This window comes from Caretta caretta, chromosome 7 (assembly GCF_965140235.1).
Source record: "Caretta caretta isolate rCarCar2 chromosome 7, rCarCar1.hap1, whole genome shotgun sequence".
NCBI classification, from domain to species: domain Eukaryota; kingdom Metazoa; phylum Chordata; order Testudines; family Cheloniidae; genus Caretta; species Caretta caretta.
Genome location: NC_134212.1, coordinates 60,772,938 through 60,791,687, shown reverse-complemented (window position 1 = coordinate 60,791,687; position 18,750 = coordinate 60,772,938). Strand labels below are relative to the sequence as shown.

The window sequence follows — 18,750 nt, the reverse complement described above, 5'->3', positions numbered from 1 at the left end:
GTTCCAGAACAATCAGGAACCTTCTGCAGATAATTAAGACAGGCTGATTAGAACACCTGCAGCCAATCAAGAAGCTGCTAGAATAAATTAAGGCAGGCTAATCAGGGCACCTGGGTTTTAAAAAGGAACTCCCTTCAGTTTGTGGTGTGCGTGTGAGGAGCTGGGAGCAAGAGGCACTAGGAGCTGAGAGTGAGAACGCGGACTGTTGGAGGACGGAGGAGTACAAGCGTTATCAGACACCAGGAGGAAGGTCCTATGGTGAGGATAAAGAAGGTGTTGGGAGGAGGCCATGGGGAAGTAGCCCAGGGAGTTGTAGCTGTCGCACAGCTGTACCAGGAAGCACTCTAGACAGCTGCATTCCACAGGGCCCTGGGCTGGAACCCGGAGTAGAGGGTGGGCCCGGGTTCCCCCCAAATCCTCCCAACTCCTGGTCAGACACAGGAGGAGTCGACCTGGACTGTGAGTTTAGAAAAACGGCCAAGCTGAGGGCTGCCATGAAGCTCCAAGGCGAGCAAATCTGCCAATAAGCGCAAGACCCACCAAGGTAGAGCAGGAACTTTGTCACATATTCAACATATTCATAAATGATCTGGAAAAAGGGGTAAACAGTGAGGTGGCAAAATTTGCAGATGATACAAAACTACTCGAGATAGTTAAGTCCCAGGCAGACTGTGAAGAGCTACAAAAGGATCGCACAAAACTGGGTGACTGGGCAACAAAATAGCAGATGAAATTCAATGTTGATAAATGCAAAGTAATGCACATTAGAAAACATAATCCCAAATATACATACCAAATGATGGGGTCTAAATTAGCTGTGATCACTCAAGAAAGAGATCTTGGAGTCAGTGTGGATAGTTCTCTGAAAACATCCACTCAATGTGCAGCGGCAGTCAAAAAAGTGAACAGAATGTTGGGCATCATTAAGAAAGATAATAAGACAGAAAATATCCCTATTATATTGCCTCTAAATAAATCCATGGTATGTCCGCATCTTGAATACTGTGTGTAGATGTGGTTGCCCCATCTCAAATAAGATATATTGGAATTGGAAAAGTTCAGAAAAAGGCAACAAAATGATATGGGGTATGGAACGGCTTTCATATGAGGAGAGATTAATAAGACAGGGACTGTTCAGCTTGGAAAAGAGACAACTAAGGGGGGATATGATTGAGGTCTCTAAAATATTGACTGGTGTGAAGAAAGTAAATAAGAAAATGTTATTTACTCCTTTTCATAACACACGAACTATGGGTCACCAAATGAAATTAATAGGCAGCAAGTTTAAAACAAACAAAAGGAAGTATTTCTTCATACAATGCACTCCTTGTGGAACTCCTTGCCAGAGGAAGTTGTGAAGGCCAAGACTATAACAGGGGTCAAGAAAGAACTAGATAAGTTCATGGAGAATAGGTCCATCAATGGCTATTAGCCAGGATGGGCACGGATGGTGTCTCTTGCCTCTTTGCCAGAAGCTGGGAATGGGTGACAGGGGATGGATCATTTGATGAGTACCAGTTCTGTTCATTGCCTCTGAAGCACCTGGCATTGGCCACTGTCGGAAGACAGGATACTGGGCTAGATGGACCTTTGGTCTGGCCCAATATGGCCGTTATTATGTTTTTATGGTGAATGCCACCCAGTGAATGAGACACTGGGATTTACAGGGCTGATTCCTTCAACAGACAGAAAAATCATCTGGTCAGTGTCTGATACCCAGGCCTGCTCTCCTCAGAGCCATGAGCCAAGTGCACTCAGAACGCATCGATTCCAAGGCCAGAAGGGATTATGGTGATCATCTAGTCTGACCTCCTGTAGAACACAGGCCCCAAAATAATTCTGAAACCAGATCTGTTACAAAGACATCCAATCTCAATTTAAAAATTGTCAATGATAGTGAATCCACCACAACCCTTCGTCAACTGATCCAAAGGTTAATTACTCTCACTGTTAAAATGTACACCTTATTCCCAATCTGAATTTGTCTATCATCAACTCCCAGCCATTGCATTGTGTTAGACCTTTCTCTGTTAGGTTGAAAAGCCCTTTATTAAATATTTTTTCCCATGTAGGTATTTATAGACTATGATCAAGTCATCCCTTAACCTTTTCTTTATTAAGCTAAATACACTGAGATCCTTGAGTCTATCATGATAAGTGATGTTTTTTAATTCTTTAATCATTCTCGTGGCTCTTCTCTGACTCTTTCTAATGATCAGCATGCTACTTGAACCATGGGCACCAGAACTGGACACAGGATTCCAGCAGTGGTCGCACTCCATGCCAAATCCAGAGGTAACATAACGTCTCTGCTCCTATTTGATTCCCTGTTTATTCATCCCAGGATCACATTCATGCTTTTGGCTACAGTGTTGCACTGGGAGCTCATGTTCAGCTGATTATCCACCTTGACCCCGCAAGTCTTTTTCAGAGTCCCTGCTTCCCAGGATAGAGTCCCCCATCCTGTAAGTACAGCATACATTCTTTGTTCCTAGATATAAACATTTACACTTAGCCATATTAAAAGGCATATTGTTTACTTGCACCCAATTTACAAGCAATGCAGATCACTCTGCATCAGTGACTTGTCCTCTTCATTACTTACCCGCAGCCCCCCTCAGTAATTTTTTTGTCATCTGAAAACTTATCGTGATGATTTTATGTTTTCTTCCAGGTCATTGATAAAAATGTTAAATAGCATAGGACCAAGAATCCATCACTGTGGGACATCAATGGAAACACACCCACTCAAGAATGATTCCCCTTGTACAATTACATTTTGAGACCTATCAGTTAGCCAGTTTTTAATCCACTTCATGTGCCCCATGTTAATTTTACATTGTTCTAGATCTTTAAACAAAATGTCGTGTGGTACCAAGCCAAATGCCTTAGAGAAGTCTAAGTATGTTACATCAACATTATTATCTTTATCAACCAAACTTTCAATTTTATTAAAAAAGGTATTAAATTAGTTTGACAGGATCTATTTTCTATAAACCCATGATGATTTGCATTAATTACGTTACTCTACTTTAATTCTTTATTGAGTGCCATATCAGCTGCTCCACTACCTTGCCCAGGTTCAATGTCAGACTGACAGGCCAATAATTACCCAACTCATCTCATTTACCCTTTTTAAAAATTGGTACAATATTAGCTTTGTTCTAGTCTTCTGGAACTTCCCCCGTGCTCCAGGACTTATTGCAACTCAACATTAATGGTCCAGTGTGCTCCTCAGCCAGCTCTTTTAAAACTCGTGGACGCAAGATATGTGGATATGCTAACTTAAAAATGTCCAACTTTGGTAGTTTCTGTTTAACATGCTCCAGAGATACTAGTGATATGGGAAGAGTGTTATCACCATATGATGAAAGTATATCATCTGTTTTTCTCTAAGTACCAAATAAATATTTATTGAATACCTCTGCCTTTTCTGCATTTTTATTGATAATTCTACAGTAGAACCTCAGAGTTACAAACACCAGAGTTACGGACAGACCAGCCAATCACACACCTCATTTGGAACTGGAAGTACACAATTAGGCGGCAGCAGATAAAAAAAAAAAGCAAATACAGTACAGTATTATGTTAAATGTAAACTACAATAAAGAAAGAAAGAAAGAAAGAAAGAAAGGGAAAGCGGTATTTTTCTTCCGCATAGTAAAGTTTCAAAGCTGTATTAAGTCAGTGTTCAGTTATAAACTTTTGAAAGAACAACCATAATGTTTTGTTCCAAGTTACGAACAACCTCCATTCCTGATGTGTTCATAACTCTGAGGTTCTACTGTACTACATCCATCCAGTAATGGATTGATACCATTGTCAGGATTCATTTTGTTCCTAATATGTTTTAAAATCTCCTTATTGTCCTTAACTCTGCTGGCCATAGATTTCTCCTTGGTTCCATTGACATCCCTTATCACTTTTCTACAATTCCTAACTTCTGATTTATATTCATTACTATCAGCTTTTCCTTTCTTCTATTTGTTATGGGTTTTTTTTTAAATATAGCTGCCTTCAATTCCCCTCTAAACCAAGTCATTTTTTTTAAACCAGTATGACCTTCTTCCTCAATTTTGGCCCAACTTTAGTTGGTTTGTTTTCCTAAAACAGCCAGCTCTCTGGAGACAAGGAAACTTTGGGCTGCATTTTGCAGATATTTTATAGAAAAGTTTAAGAAAATGATCTGGATCTGAATCTTGTGGCTTACGTTCCTTTCTACTAAATATCCCAGGAAATCACAGCTGTATACAGCATTCTTTGCTTCCACATTGCATCTCTGGTGACTTTATCGCAGGTTTCATAGAATCATAGAATCATAGAATATAAGGGTTGGAAGGGACCCCAGAAGGTCATCTAGTCCAACCCCTGCTCGAAGCAGGACCAATTCCCAGTTAAATCATCCCAGCCAGGGCTTTGTCAAGCCTGACCTTAAAAACCTCTAAGGAAGGAGATTCTACCACCTCCCTAGGTAACACATTCCAGTGTTTCACCACCCTCTTAGTGAAAAAGTTTTTCCTAATATCCAATCTAAACCTCCCGCACTGCAACTTGAGACCATTACTCCTCGTTCTGTCATCTGCTACCATTGAGAACAGTCTAGAGCCATCCTCTTTGGAACCCCCTTTCAGGTAGTTGAAAGCAGCTATCAAATCCCCCCTCATTCTTCTCTTCTGCAGGCTAAACAATCCCAGCTCCCTCAGCCTCTCCTCATAACTCATGTGTTCCAGACCCCTAATCATTTTTGTTGCCCTTCGCTGGACTCTCTCCAATTTATCCACATCCTTCTTGAAGTGTGGGGCCCAAAACTGGACACAGTACTCCAGATGAGGCCTCACCAATGTCGAATAGAGGGGAACGATCACGTCCCTCGATCTGCTCGCTATGCCCCTACTTATACATCCCAAAATGCCATTGGCCTTCTTGGCAACAAGGGCACACTGCTGACTCATATCCAGCTTCTCGTCCACTGTCACCCCTAGGTCCTTTTCCGCAGAACTGCTGCCTAGCCATTCGGTCCCTAGTCTGTAGCTGTGCATTGGGTTCTTCCGTCCTAAGTGCAGGACCCTGCACTTATCCTTATTGAACCTCATCAGATTTCTTTTGGCCCAATCCTCCAATTTGTCTAGGTCCTTCTGTATCCTATCCCTCCCCTCCAGCGTATCTACCACTCCTCCCAGTTTAGTATCATCCGCAAATTTGCTGAGAGTGCAATCCACACCATCCTCCAGATCATTTATGAAGATATTGAACAAAACCGGCCCCAGGACCGACCCTTGGGGCACTCCACTTGATACCGGCTGCCAACTAGACATGGAGCCATTGATAACTACCCGTTGAGCCCGACAATCTAGCCAGCTTTCTACCCACCTTGTAGTGCATTCATCCAGCCCATACTTCCTTAACTTGCTGACAAGAATACTGTTGGAGACCGTGTCAAAAGCTTTGCTAAAGTCAAGAAACAATACATCCACTGCTTTCCCTTCATCCACAGAACCAGTAATCTCATCATAGAAGGCGATTAGATTAGTCAGGCATGACCTTCCCTTGGTGAATCCATGCTGGCTGTTCCTGATCACTTTCCTCTCATGCAAGTGCTTCAGGATTGATTCTTTGAGGACCTGCTCCATGATTTTTCCAGGGACTGAAGTGAGGCTGACTGGCCTGTAGTTCCCAGGATCCTCCTTCTTCCCTTTTTTAAAGATTGGCACTACATTAGCCTTTTTCCAGTCATCCGGGACTTCCCCGGTTCGCCACGAGTTTTCAAAGATAATGGCCAATGGCTCTGCAATCACAGCCGCCAGTTCCTTCAGCACTCTCGGATGCAACTCGTCCGGCCCCATGGACTTGTGCACGTCCAGCTTTTCTAAATAGTCCCTAACCACCTCTATCTCCACAGAGGGCTGTCCATCTCTTCCCCATTTTGTGATGCCCAGCGTAGCAGTCTGGGAGCTGACCTCACATCACAAATCATGATTTGTGGTGTGTTCCTTAAAGCCCTGGCTGCTGGAATCAGGAAATGGGATGACAACCACTGGCTCTTATTCTGCCTTTGTCTGCTAGAGGAAAGAGCCATTTATACTCAGAAATCCTCTCCGTGGGTAGGTACTTGCAGACATGATCAAGTTACCTCTGAACTTTCTCTTGGATAAATTAATAGATGGAGATTCTTTTCTCTCTCCCTATGTCTTCACTGTGAAGTTAATTCAGGTGATCAGCAGCCAGGTGAGTCTAGAGGGTATGAGCAGCCACTTTGCAAAGCCCTACCTGATTTACTGGGTCCTAACTGATGATGCACTCCCCCATGTGTCAGGTTTCAGAGTAGCAGCCGTGTTAGTCTGTATCCGCAAAAAGAAAAGGAGTACTTGTGGAACCTTAGAGACTAACAAATTTATTTGAGCATAAGCTTTTGTGAGCTACAGCTCACTTCATCGGATGCATGCAGTGGAAAATACTGCGGGGAATATCCCATGGTTGTCTGTGCTGCAGTAAGAGGAACCACTCTATGATTCTTTCCCATTGAGTTATGGGAGAGCTAGTCCGTCCTCCTGGGCACACACCGGGAATTGTGGGAAGGCAGTGGAGGACTATCAACACTCCAGTGATTTAGGCTTGTTGACACAAGTATAGTTATGCTGACCAGTTTCCCCGCATAGATGAAGCTTTAACTGGCTAATGCCAAGTAGGGGGTGTTATCAGCCAGAGCTTGACTTCTGCTTTCACTCAAACCCCCATGCCCAGGTTGAACGAGCGACCAAACTCAGGTGAGAGGTTTGTGTGTGGGGACGTGAACAGGAGGAGTGTTGTTCTGAAGAAGGACTGTCTCTGGCCCAAAAAGGGATAAGATGTTACTAAAAGCCTTATTTACTGGTACAACATTAAACAATGAAGTGTGGACAGACAGAAGTGCCATCGACTTGAGCGTTAGGCATCACTTTGCCCGATCAATTAAACAAACAGCAAAGGAAGAAAGACAGGAAAGAAGAAATCAGGTGGGGAAGGAAACATGACACATGGAGGGGTGACAGCAATAGACCAAGTCTCACAGCCCATGTGGTGTTCAGGATTCAGCCAGTGCTAGTAGAGGTGGAGATGTCATCTGGGTCCCTCTCTCTGGCCTCATCTGATTGGGTCCTCTCTCAGGATAAGGATGACAAATGGCCCGTGGCATCATGGTGGATCCCAGGATACAGTGGTGGTGGCATGATGATAACAGTGGCTCCCTCCAGTCCACCCATCTTCACTCCAAAGACTCTTTTTAAGGATCCCAAAAGGGAGCAATAGGCAGAATAGCCTACCTGTAAGGGACCAGGGCACGGGCAGTCTGGCCTAGTAGTCACAGCTGGGCTGAGGTCCTGCCCACTAGGGACAGGCATCACTGTGCAGGAGTTGGAGGGATCACAAAGCCGGGTCCCATAAATCAGAGTTAGAGTCAGAGTTAGGCCAGGGTCAAAGACCAGAGGAAGTACCAGGCTAGAATTGGGAGGCAGAAGTTGGGGTCAGGCTGGATTCAGAGACAAGGCAAAGTCTGTGAAATTGCCCCCAACAACTTCCTAGGCCAACCCCAGGGGTTAAGTAGGGACACTTGGCCAATCGGTGTGGCACAGGGTACTGTCAATCTGGGTCTTGTGGGTGGTACCTCTTGCTGTGCCTATTCTCCACTGTGCTCCCTGGCTATACTTCTTTATAGGCTCTTCGTGGTACTTTGGGTACATCAGTTACCCAAGGCTCTACAGTCTTGGGTTCTAAACCCCAGGTCCTTGGCTAGTATCTTGTTATTTTATCCACCAGTTAGGCCTAATCGCCAACCAGAGCTGGGTAATATTTATTTATTTCTGTGAACAGTATTCCTGAAAAATGCATTTTTTTTGGTCAGATGAAACTATTTGTGAATTTGGGTCCAATTTGGTGAATACTTTTGGCCCAATGACAAAGGAGGAAAATATATTTTGGAAAAGTTGAAACATTTTGGTGTGATAATTTTGAAACAAAATGTTTCAAAGTTTCATTTCAGAGAGCACTGACAGTCTGGGTGTGACTGGAGTGTCCGAGTGCACTGATAGTGTGGTTTGCATGTGGTTGGAGTGTCTGAGGACACTGCAGTGTTCTCAGAGTGTGACGGGACTGTCCAAGTGCAATGACAGCCTTGTCGGGGTGCGACTGGACTGTCAGAGAGCACGGACAGTGTGGGCTGGGTGTGAAGGGAGTGTTACAGAGCACGGACAGTGTTGTCTGGGTGTGAAGGGAGTGTTACAGAGCACGGACAGTGTGGGCTGGGTGTGAAGGGAGTGTTACAGAGAACGGACAGTGTGGGCTGGGTGTGAAGGGAGTGTTACAGAGCACGGACAGTGTTGTCTGGGTGTGAAGGGAGTGTTACAGAGCACGGACAGTGTTGTCTGGGTGTGAAGGGAGTGTTACAGAGCACGGACAGTGTGGGCTGGGTGTGAAGGGAGTGTTACAGAGCACGGACAGTGTGGGCTGGGTGTGAAGGGAGTGTTACAGAGCACGGACAGTGTTGTCTAGGTGCAACTGGGCTGTCAGAATGCCCTGCCTGTGTTGCTGGGTGTGACTGGAGTTTGGGAGAGAACTGTCAGCATTGTCGGGGTGTGACTGGAGTGTCAGAGATCACTGACAGTGTTGTTGGGTGTGACTGGAGTGGACTGACAGCATTGTCAGGGTGTTGTCAGGGCATGAATAGAGTGTCAGAGAGCACTGACAGTGTGGTTGGGTGTGACTGGAGTGTGGGAGCGCACTGACCGTGTTGCCAGGTGTGAGCAGCATTGATAGTGGGGTGTGGCTGTGAAGGCGGCAAGGAATGAAGGAGATTTTTCCTTCCCTGAAGAATTTCCTGCTGTTAGGGGTTCAGCTGGGGACAAGTCCTGATGCCATCTGTACTGTCACTCCACATAGCCTTCATTGGTGTTTTTATTTACTTGGCACCAGTTGCCCTTGTGTCTGGGCAGGACCAGGGCCCTGATTCAGCAAAGCGCGGATCCTGGCGGTCTATAGCACACCTCAAGCACTATTCCAGGGGAGACTCTAATAGTTTTCTTCCTCAGTGTGATTTTTGCCCAGACAGACTCTGTCTTATCCTTTCCATCACTTCTTATTTCTTTACAGTCTACCTCATCATTGATATACAATGTTACTCCACCACCTTTGCCTTTATTTCTGTCTTTCCTAAACAGCACATACCCTTCAATACCTGTATTCCAGTCATGACTACCATTCCACCATGTTTCTGTTATCCCTATAATATCTGGTTTCACTTCCTGCACCAGTAGCTCTAGTTCCTCCATTTTATTACCTAGGCTTCTCGCATTAGTGTACAAACATCTTAATTTTTGCTGTTTGGCTTCGCTCACATTCTGTACCCAATTGGGCACAGACATTCTACCGCCAATATTACCTATTAGATTGGTATGTACACTGCCCTTCCACCTTATGTCCATTCTCCTACCCACAGCTGTATCCTTTCTTACTTCATTTTCTTCCCTCTCAAAGAGAATAACTGGCGTGGAGATTACCTGGACATCTCCCCCGAATTCCTAGTTTAAAGCTTTCTTGATCAGTTGTGCCATCCTCCATCCTAGAAGTCTATTTCCCTACTTACTCAGGTGAAGTCCATCCTGAGAGAACAGTCCTCTGTCCATGAATGCTTCCTAATGGCCATACATACCAAAGCCCTCCTTATAGCACCACTGCCTGAGCCATCTGTTGAGCATCATAATCTTGTCACATGTTTGTTGCCCTTCTCTAGGAACAGGCAGAAGCCCATTGAAGATCACCCGAGCCTCGATTTCCTTTAGCATCTTCCCCAGCCTGGCATAGTCTCCCTTGATATGTTCCAGCGAGAATCTAGCCGTATCATTTGTTCCCACATGAAGGATAATCAGTGGATTCTTTCTGGCTCCCATTAGGATCCTCTTCAGCCTCAGGTCCACATCCTGTATCTTAGGACCTGGCAGACAGCACATCCTTCTGTTCTCTGGATTAGCTCTTGTTACAGGCCTGTCTATTCTTGTCAGTAATGAGTCCCCAAACACGTAGACCTGCCTTTTCCTGGCAATGGTGCGATTCTCCAGTCTATCCCCTATCCCATCAGGCCACAAGGCCTCTCGATTCCTATTGTCCCTTGCAATCCTCTGCAACCCATCTCGTATCCTCCTGGGGCTCATATTTGGTGTTATTATCTCCACTGACTCTTGCCCTCTTCCAATAGGACTATCTGCTCTTCTCTTTTTCCTTGCCCTCTCACCTTCAGTGACCACCTGCTGTGCCCCTTCTTCATTTTCCAACTCTGCAAACCTGTTCCTGAGCTCCATTTCTCCTTCACTGCCCAGTCTTTTCCTCTGCCTGGTTCTCCTAGTCACATGCTTCCACTGTCCACTTTCCTCACCCAGCAGTATCCCCTCAGAGTTCTTCGGTCCTGCTTCCATCTGCAAGTCTGAGCTTTTCCCTTCAGCCTCCTCATGTCTTTGCTCCATCATCTGCTCGAACCCCCTTCTAAACTCAAACTGAGTCTCCACCTGCATCTCCAATCCTAGGATCTTCTCTTCCTTCAGCTCTATCAGGTGGCACTTCATGCAGACGAAATTCTTTACAGGTACCCCCTCCAGGATCATGTACATGCCACAGCTTCTACATCCAGTCATCTTCATAGTGTCTTCCACTACTTGGATCACTACCACTGCTGCCTCGGTGTCTGTCATAGCCTTCTCACCTAAGTCTTGTTAGTCTGGGAAACACAAACCAAACCAAAACACCCACCCACCGCAAAACAAACCCCCAACGAGCACGAAAACACTACCAGAACACCACACACTCACTTCACTAGCCTGTCTGTTCCTTTGCCTGGCTCTTAGTCTTCCCCCAAAACTCCCCTTTCAAACTCCCCTGTTTACAGCTCTGTTTGCTGGCTCCTGTGCGGCTGCCTGACTGGTTGGCTACCTTTATAGGACCCCTAGTCAGAGAAACGCCGCCCCCTAATCAGGGCTCAGCTTCTCTCCCAGCACACTGCCCCTACAAGCAACCAGCTCCTGGGGGGAATCAGGATTCATTTGTAACTAAGGCCAGAGAGCTATGTTTAAAGACGATCACAATTATTGATTGAAAACGTTCAATGCCACCACGGAAGTAACAACCAGGCAGTTTCCTCCCTGGGGTTTCCAGACATGGGGCATCGGTGCTGAAATCACAGCTCATTACAAGGATTCCAGCAGCAACTCCCTATTCACTGGGGCTAACTCTATGGTGCCCACGCTCATACTCAAAGTATTTCATTAGGCGCCCATCGATCACCTCTAAATCTCGGTGTATTAATCTGTTCGTGCAGAGCAGGGCAATCTGTTAATGATGCTTCCCTGTGTGGCCGGCCCGCCCCAGCTGGAAAGAAGAGAACAATTTCCTTAGCAATCAGCATTTTGTTATTATATATTCATAAAAGAAAAACGCTGCTCTAACCAATCCGTCAACAACAAACAACCATACAAGGTGGTGCGATCCCCAGGGCAACTTAGCAATGACACCCCACCAAGCAACCACTCTCTGACGATGTTGGCTGACATTTCCAAAGAACATGGCTCATCCCCCCAGTTAGTACCCCCAAAGAGAAGCAGCCATGTACAATGGGAAATCACCCCTTCCATTTCAGAGCAAGTTTGGGTGCATCCACTCACATACACTGCTGTCTGCTTTCTCTCCACACACACCCCACTAGATTTTGCTCTCTAGTGCATAAATAACTCCATGGAATAACTCCATTGAAGTCACAGATTTAAGGCCAGCAGCAAGCCTTATGGTCATGTAATATGGGCTCCTGCATAGCACAGGCCAGAGAATTTCACCCAGTGATTCCTGCATCCAGCCCATATCTTGTGGTTGAGCTAGAGTATTTCTTTCAGGAAGAGAACTCAGTAGAGCTATTCTGGGTTTACCCCTGTGAAACTGAAAGCAAAATCCCACCCACCCACTTCTGACTTCAGCGGGGCTCCCCAGAGCATCAGTCAGGACAGAAATGAGACCTGCCTTATTTATTATTATAGCTAGTCCCAGCGATCAGCTATAAACCATGGGCCAAATCCTCAGACGCTGAAATGTCCACAGCCCCATTGATTTCAATGGCGCAATGATGATTTCCATCTTCTGAGGATCAGCCCCCGTGTCTGCAGAGAGTTGAGTTGGTCTGAGGGGCCAGGTGGGTTTCCCGTCACTTCTGGCAGAACCACTGGACAGGCTCCCAGGGCCCAATTTTTATAGGTGTTTCGGTGTCTTTCTGCATCTTCAGGTGCCCAAATGACTTTGGGAATTTGGCCTCCAAGGTACATCTACACCGCAATTAACAACCCACGGCTGGCCTGTGCCAGCTGACTCAGGCTAAGGGGCTGTTCAATTGCAGTGTAGACGTTTGGGCTCAGACTAGAGTCCAGGCTCTAGGACCCTGCCAGGTGGGAGGGTCCTGGAGTTCAGGCTGCAGCCCTAGCTGGAACATCTACACTGCAGTTAAACAGCCCCTTCGCCAGAGTCAGCTGGCCCAACTTATTGGCCAGGTATGTACCATATTGGCAGGGCTGGATTTACACCTTACACACCCCTAGGCACAGCATCTTCAGCACCCCCACCCCCGCCTACAGCTGACTTTTGTGTCTTCCGTAAAAAATGAAAGGAAAAGAAAGGTAAACACAGCCTCCCCGGGAAGGCACAAGACCCTCCGCCACAGATGGCGCTCCCAGCCCGAGTCGGGGCACAGCCCACCTGCCCCAGGTGAGGCTCAAGGCGGGGACTGTACCTCTCCACATAGCAAGTGGTCCCCGGGTGTCTTCTGTCCCTCCCAAAGCCATGTTCCAACTCTGCCCATGCAAGTGAATGGTGTTCTGGCCACACTCCTCCCTCTGCCTCCCCGGTACGAGGTGAAGGCAGTGGGGTGGCTGAGATTGGGAAGGTGCTGAAATGCTCCCAGCACCTTCAGAAGCCGGCCTGCCCGGCCGCGGCTCACAGCACCTTTAGCAGCCTTAGGGTTTCCAGGTGTCTGGTTTTCAACCAGAACGCCGAGTTGAAAAGGGATCCTGGCAGCTCTGGTTGGCACAGCTGACTGGGCCGTTAAAAGTACAGTCGGCAGCACAGCCCTGCCCTGGCTCTGTGCTGCTCCCAACAGCGGCTGCCAGAACCCCGTGGCCCCTAGGTGCATGGGTGGCCAGGGAGGCTGCGCATGCTGCCCCTGCTCCTAGTTCTGGCTCCATCGCTCCCATTGGCCAAGAACCGTGACCAATGGGAGCTGCGGGGACGACGACTCCAGGTGCGAGGGTAGCATGCACCATGCAGAACCATCTGGCCATGCCTCTGCCTTGGGACTTCAGAGACCTGGCTGCCACTTCCTGGGAGCTGCAGTAAGTGCCGCTGGGACCCCGCACCCTGCCCCACACCCCAATCCCCTGCCCCAGCCCGGAGTCCCCTCCTGCACCCAAACTCCCTCCCGGAGTCCCCTCCCCAACACCCCAACACTCTGCCGCAGTCCTGAGTCCCCTCCTGCACTCCAAACCCCCCCACCCCAGAGCCCACCCCCCCAGCTGGAGCCCTCACCCCCCCCACACACCCCAACCCCCTGCCCCAACCTGGTGCAAGTGAGTGAGGATCGGGGAGAGTGAGTGATGGAGGGAGGAGGGATGGCGTGAGCGAGAGCGGGGCCTCAGAGAAGAGGCAGGACAGGGAAAGGGCCTCGGGGAAGGGGAAGGGGTATTTGGTTTTGTGCGATTAGAAAGTTGGCCCAGGACAGGAGCTGCCTGCCTGCAAGGGGGCTGTATGTATTCGCTTTTTAACTTTTAACCCACTTTTAACTTTTAGGTGCCCCTAGAATGCCAACGCCCTGAGGCACGGGCCTACTGTGCCTAATTGGAAATCCGGCCCTGCATATTCGTTTATATATGAGGAACTGGGGGGTCAGTGATCTGACCAAAGCCAGAGTGAGCGACAGAGGCAAGATTGGGAGCCCTGGCTGTAGCATGTGAGCTGTGTGGTCTCATATAGACTGTCATGCTTCCCTTCACAGCTCTCGCCCAGGCCACTCAGCCAGCACAGCCGGCTTCTCTGGGGGCAAGAGCTCAGCAGCAGCCAAGTCCGTGGATCGGTGCAACATAGCCCTCGTGCAGACGAGGGGATACGAGTGGTGAGCGAAGGTGACAATGGCCAGGCAGGGGTACAGTTACAGATAAAATGCCACACCACTGCTGGTTTTTGCCAGTTAGGGCTTGCTAGCAACATTAGTAATGCAGCAGTGCAGGGAGCTGATTGCAACAAGCTGGGAACCGCCCCCCCCCCCCCCCCCCCCGGAAGGGAGAGCAGAGGAGGGCATGCCCTGGGAAACTGGCATTCTCTAGGGCACTGTCATGTTTTCCAGCCAATTCAAGGCTGCCCTGGCCGATATCCTTGGCTATTCTACACAAAGCCTAGTCCACAAACCCTTCTCCCTGGGGAAAGCCACAGATGGGTTTCAAAGGAGTTATACCTGGTATGAAATTGGTCCAATAGTAACTTCCCTTGGAAAAGAGCCCAGAGTGATCAGTTGCTTTGGCATCAGGCAAGTCTGCTCCCTCACTGTCCCAGCAGGAAACACCTGGCCTAGGTGCAGCCTTTGTGTCACGACAGACATCAATCGCTGTGCGTAGCACATGCTTGTGAATAATGCTGGCTGTGGTGGCTCCCCGGCGACAGGGGGCCTGGCGTGTCCAGGTATCTGATTGGCCAGCCAGCACGGGCCGCTGAGAGATGAGCAGACACACACCGTTATCCGACACGCCCTGGCTCATGGAGCCTCTGGCCAGGCCAAAGGATTTTCCAAAATCTCTTGAGGGCGTTAAAGGTTCGTATCCACCTGTATGTGACATCTGTCCTCTGGAAGACATACAGGCAATGCTCTCTACAACACTTGGGAAACATTTACTGGCCCACTTCCAATGCTAAGCCAGTGAAGATGGGCACAGAACACGGCTGCTGGGGGACCCCGAGAGCGGCAGTTATCATGCTAGAGTTCCATGCACCTGCAGTAATGCTGGCTGCACTATGCTTGCTTGTTTTTTTCCCCATTTGATGCTACCAAAGCACTTGTCCAAACCTAACACAATGGCTGAGAAGAGACAGAACAGAGACAGAGCTCCTGGCAACCTTGCTTTGGGCTGACAGCTGGGGCTCGACACCTCTCATATTGACTCCTTTGTCAGCGACTGGGTGGAAACAAGCTAGATCTGCTGCTTCGGCCAAACCTGCTACATCAGCTGTGTGAGTAAGGTCCAGCCCCACACCCATGATGCAAACGAGGCTCAGGTTATTTCTGAGACTCAGCACGCTAGCGAAAGGAGGGGCAAGGAAGCAGAGTGCCTAAAAATAGGAATCACGGTTTGCCGATAACGACATGAAGCGATGAAAATGCTCTCCAGCCTTAGCCATTCTGGTGGGGACACAGAGCACAGGTCGCTGCTTATTGCAGAGGGGAAGAGGTAGAAGTCGAGTGAAGCGAATGCCTTTTCCTGCGCAAACACACAAAGCCCATGTGCAGATGTCCGTCGGCATTCTGCATTTCATCAGCTAGGCGTACAGAGCCTGAGTGAGCCACACACACCAGCCCATGCCGCAGTCCCGGATCCCAGAGCCATTAAATGCGGGAGGGGTTGAACCTTTGGCTAAGGGGGGGAAAATAGCACCATTTTCGTTGCCTGTAGCAAAGTGGCTGCTGCTTAGAGATTCAGCACGGATAGCAGAAATACCAGCCAGCCGGCATCTCAGTGTGGACTGCCACTGAGAAGGAAAATCCAGGTTCATCTGATCAATTTCCAACATCCCCACCTCTTTGTGTCTCTGAGCTCTGCAAGGGCGGAGGCTGAGAGCACAGTGTGCTGGACACCCATGCACAGAGAAGTTTGACAGAGCCAGGTTTATAATCCCATGGAGTGGCACTCTAAAAACATCAGCCAGTACAATAGAAAGAAAAAGCAAATATTCTGCTGTGGGCTATTTCCAAACCATCTTGTGTCCCTGTGTGTTGTTGCAAAAGCAGCTTTCTGTTGGAGACAGGGAATTCCCTTCAATCCTTGCGAGGCAATGGTGCCGCAGTTCCTCCAAACTTCACCTACCGAACCCATGGATGTATCAACATCATTTCCCAGCCCTGAGCCCATGCTGTCCGGGCTGCCGCCTGGATCTACATTGCCTCCCTCCCAGCCCTGAAACCTAGCCACACACCACTCCTGTCTCCTCCGGCTAGATGCAAAGGCAAAGGACAGAGAAAGCCACCTGGGGTACTTTGCCAATCCCCATCTATGCAATTAACATGCAACCGACACAGCGCCCCGGCTCCACAGGGACCATTCCCACCACCCCCGCCGGCCTGCTAGGAAGGATTCAGAAATCACTTACGTGGTGGAAAACGCTGCTGTTCTCCCTGCAAGGATTCTGCCTGTAAATGCTCTGCTGGGGTGAAGGCAGGCTGGCTGGTTAAGACTGGTTACCTAGGTGATGTATTCCAGGGCTGTGGGAAGAATTCGAAAGCTTCAAGGAGCAGCCTGGCGCTTTAAGAGCAGAGCTGCTCACAGCCCCTGCTGGCTCCCTGCCAGTTGAGGACCTGAAACATGAGGCCCTTGAGAGCCCCAAACAGCTGTCGCTCCCAGCTGTGACTGGTCTCCTACATCATCCAGGGGCAGGGACAGGGGGCTTGGTCTTCACAGTGACCCCCGGGGCTGTCCCCAGGGCTGAATGCTGCCTTCTTGCCCTTCCCTGCAAGGCTCTGGCAGCTGAGTGATGACCGGGCAGGAGGGGCAGGTACAAAGTGCCCTCCTCGTCCCTGTGCACCCGTGGCACTGGCGAGTGCAGCCTGCCCTCTCCTGGACAGGGCTGGGCAGGAGCTGGGCCATGGCACTGCAGGGCAGGGCTTGTCCTCCACCTCCTGAATGGCAGTGTCATGCGCCCGCTTAGCCTGTGTCCAGGGAGGCTCTGGGTGGCATCATGCCTCCAGAGGGTGGTAATATGAGTCCTCACTGCCAACCTGGGGCCTTCTCTGTGCCCTCTGGCTCTTTGTGATCATGCTGCTTCATGGTCCCCGTCTCTTCCCCTGACCTCGCAAAGGCCCTCAGCGCGGGAGCAGCCCCGCTCACGGGCTGCTGGTAGCTGAGTGCACCATCCCCTGCCTTGCTGGACTGGGGTCCTGCTGCAGCGCAGCTCCCCAGCGAGCTGACCGTGCACCTGGGGCCAATGGAGACGGGCCTCGCTGGTCCTGGGATGGAGCGATTGACCCTGCTGTGTGACTGGGGTCAGGGCATACTGCTGTCTCTTCCCATCACCCCCTTATTCCTGGGGCTCAGAAGAAAATTGAACCTATGACAGAATTGGGGCAAATGAAGCCCCCTGGGGCTCTCAATCAGGGGCTGAGCTGGGGGCTGCAGCGCTGCCAGACCTCCCTGGAAGCAGTGGTTGGGGCCGGACTTGGCAACCTTAACAATGTTTTTAACATAGCTCTTTGTAGGGGAATTTCCTAGATTTGTAAAATAAAACTAACTGAAACCGCCAAGAAATTCCATCATGTGTGATGGCCCCGTCCCCCTCTCTCTGCCCCTCCCTATGCCATCCAAGAAGTTCGCACCCAGCTCTTCATCACCGCAGCACACACTGCTACCTCTTGAGCCAAAGCAGTAACCCTGCTCACTGTTCGCAGATCTGGAAGCAAGACAGAGAGCAGGGCTCACGGGGCTTGGGCTGTTTAATTGTGGTGTAGATGTTTGGGCTTGGGCTACAGCCTGAGCTCTGGCACCTTCCCACCTCACAGAGTCCTAGAGTGTGGGCTCCACCCCGAGCCAGAACATCTGCATCGCAGTTACACAGCCCCTTAGCCCGAGCCCCGCAAGCCCGAGTCAGCTATCATGGGCCAGCCACGGGTGTGTAATTGCAGTGTATATGTATCCTGAGTGATCAGAATGGATCCTTCTGGCCTTAGCATCTATGAATCTCTCCTTTTCCTATCATGCACTAGAGCATTTTCTTTCCATTTTCTTTCTCTCCACCTTCATCTCCCCACCTCTGACCTGTCAGCCCCACACACTAACACCCCCCAAAACATGCACTGTGAGTGTCCAGTTATAAACGTTTTTAATTCAGATTCCTTAGCTCTGTCTGATTTGATCTGACCCAAGTGTTGCCCATCTCTGAAACAGAATGGAACCAGCTCAACCATGAACCCCAAAATGACTCTCTCTTAGGGAGTCATTCTGGATGGCTGGTGCAAGACACAGCCAGGCACCTCCAGGCATAGCATGCTATGAGATTGTTTTGTGTGCTGGGATTCTGTACAATGGCCAGTGTGTCATAATACCACACAGCACAAGGTCAGAAATGCTGAGCGTGAGCCACAGTGCACACCTGAGCAGTGAAAAGTACAAGAAAATGGCACTATGCACCATGGCCACTGCACTCCCATGATGCACCCCAGTGACAAACCATGAGCAGAGATCACTATGCCATATGGGAGATGTAGTCCGGCTGGGGAGCCTAGCCCATAGAGGAGAATGTGGTAACTACAACTCCCATGAGCCACTGCAGTGATATCTGCAAATAAAAAATGTTGGTGTACATCTTTTCTCATCTTCCCAGTGCATCCCAGCTCATCTTCTCCCACTTCATCTTCCCTGACTCCGAACAGAAGGAGCAATAGGCCAGAGGACTTTCTTCCAGAGAAGAATGCCAACAGGCCTTGCTCTTCTTCAGGGAACTTGG

At 49.1% G+C, this 18,750-nt stretch overlaps 1 protein-coding gene across 3 annotated transcripts in view; it reads right to left on the bottom strand.

Moving 5' to 3' along the window:
- The window catches only part of CALY (calcyon neuron specific vesicular protein), a 45,968-nt gene extending 29,355 nt beyond the window's left edge, over nucleotides 1-16,613 (bottom strand). The window contains exon 1 of one of the 3 annotated variants that reach the window (XM_048859109.2): nucleotides 16,405-16,613. Coding sequence is in view for 1 of the 3 variants with exons in the window: in XM_048859108.2 (XP_048715065.1) it covers nucleotides 14,501-14,665 (165 nt within the window). In the remaining 2 variants the exon portion in view is untranslated. Of the gene's footprint in view, nucleotides 1-14,500; nucleotides 16,180-16,404 lie in introns of those variants that run through there. The other 2 variants (XM_048859110.2, XM_048859108.2) reach the window with 2 other exon arrangements.
- Between the last annotated feature and the right edge of the window lie 2,137 nt (nucleotides 16,614-18,750).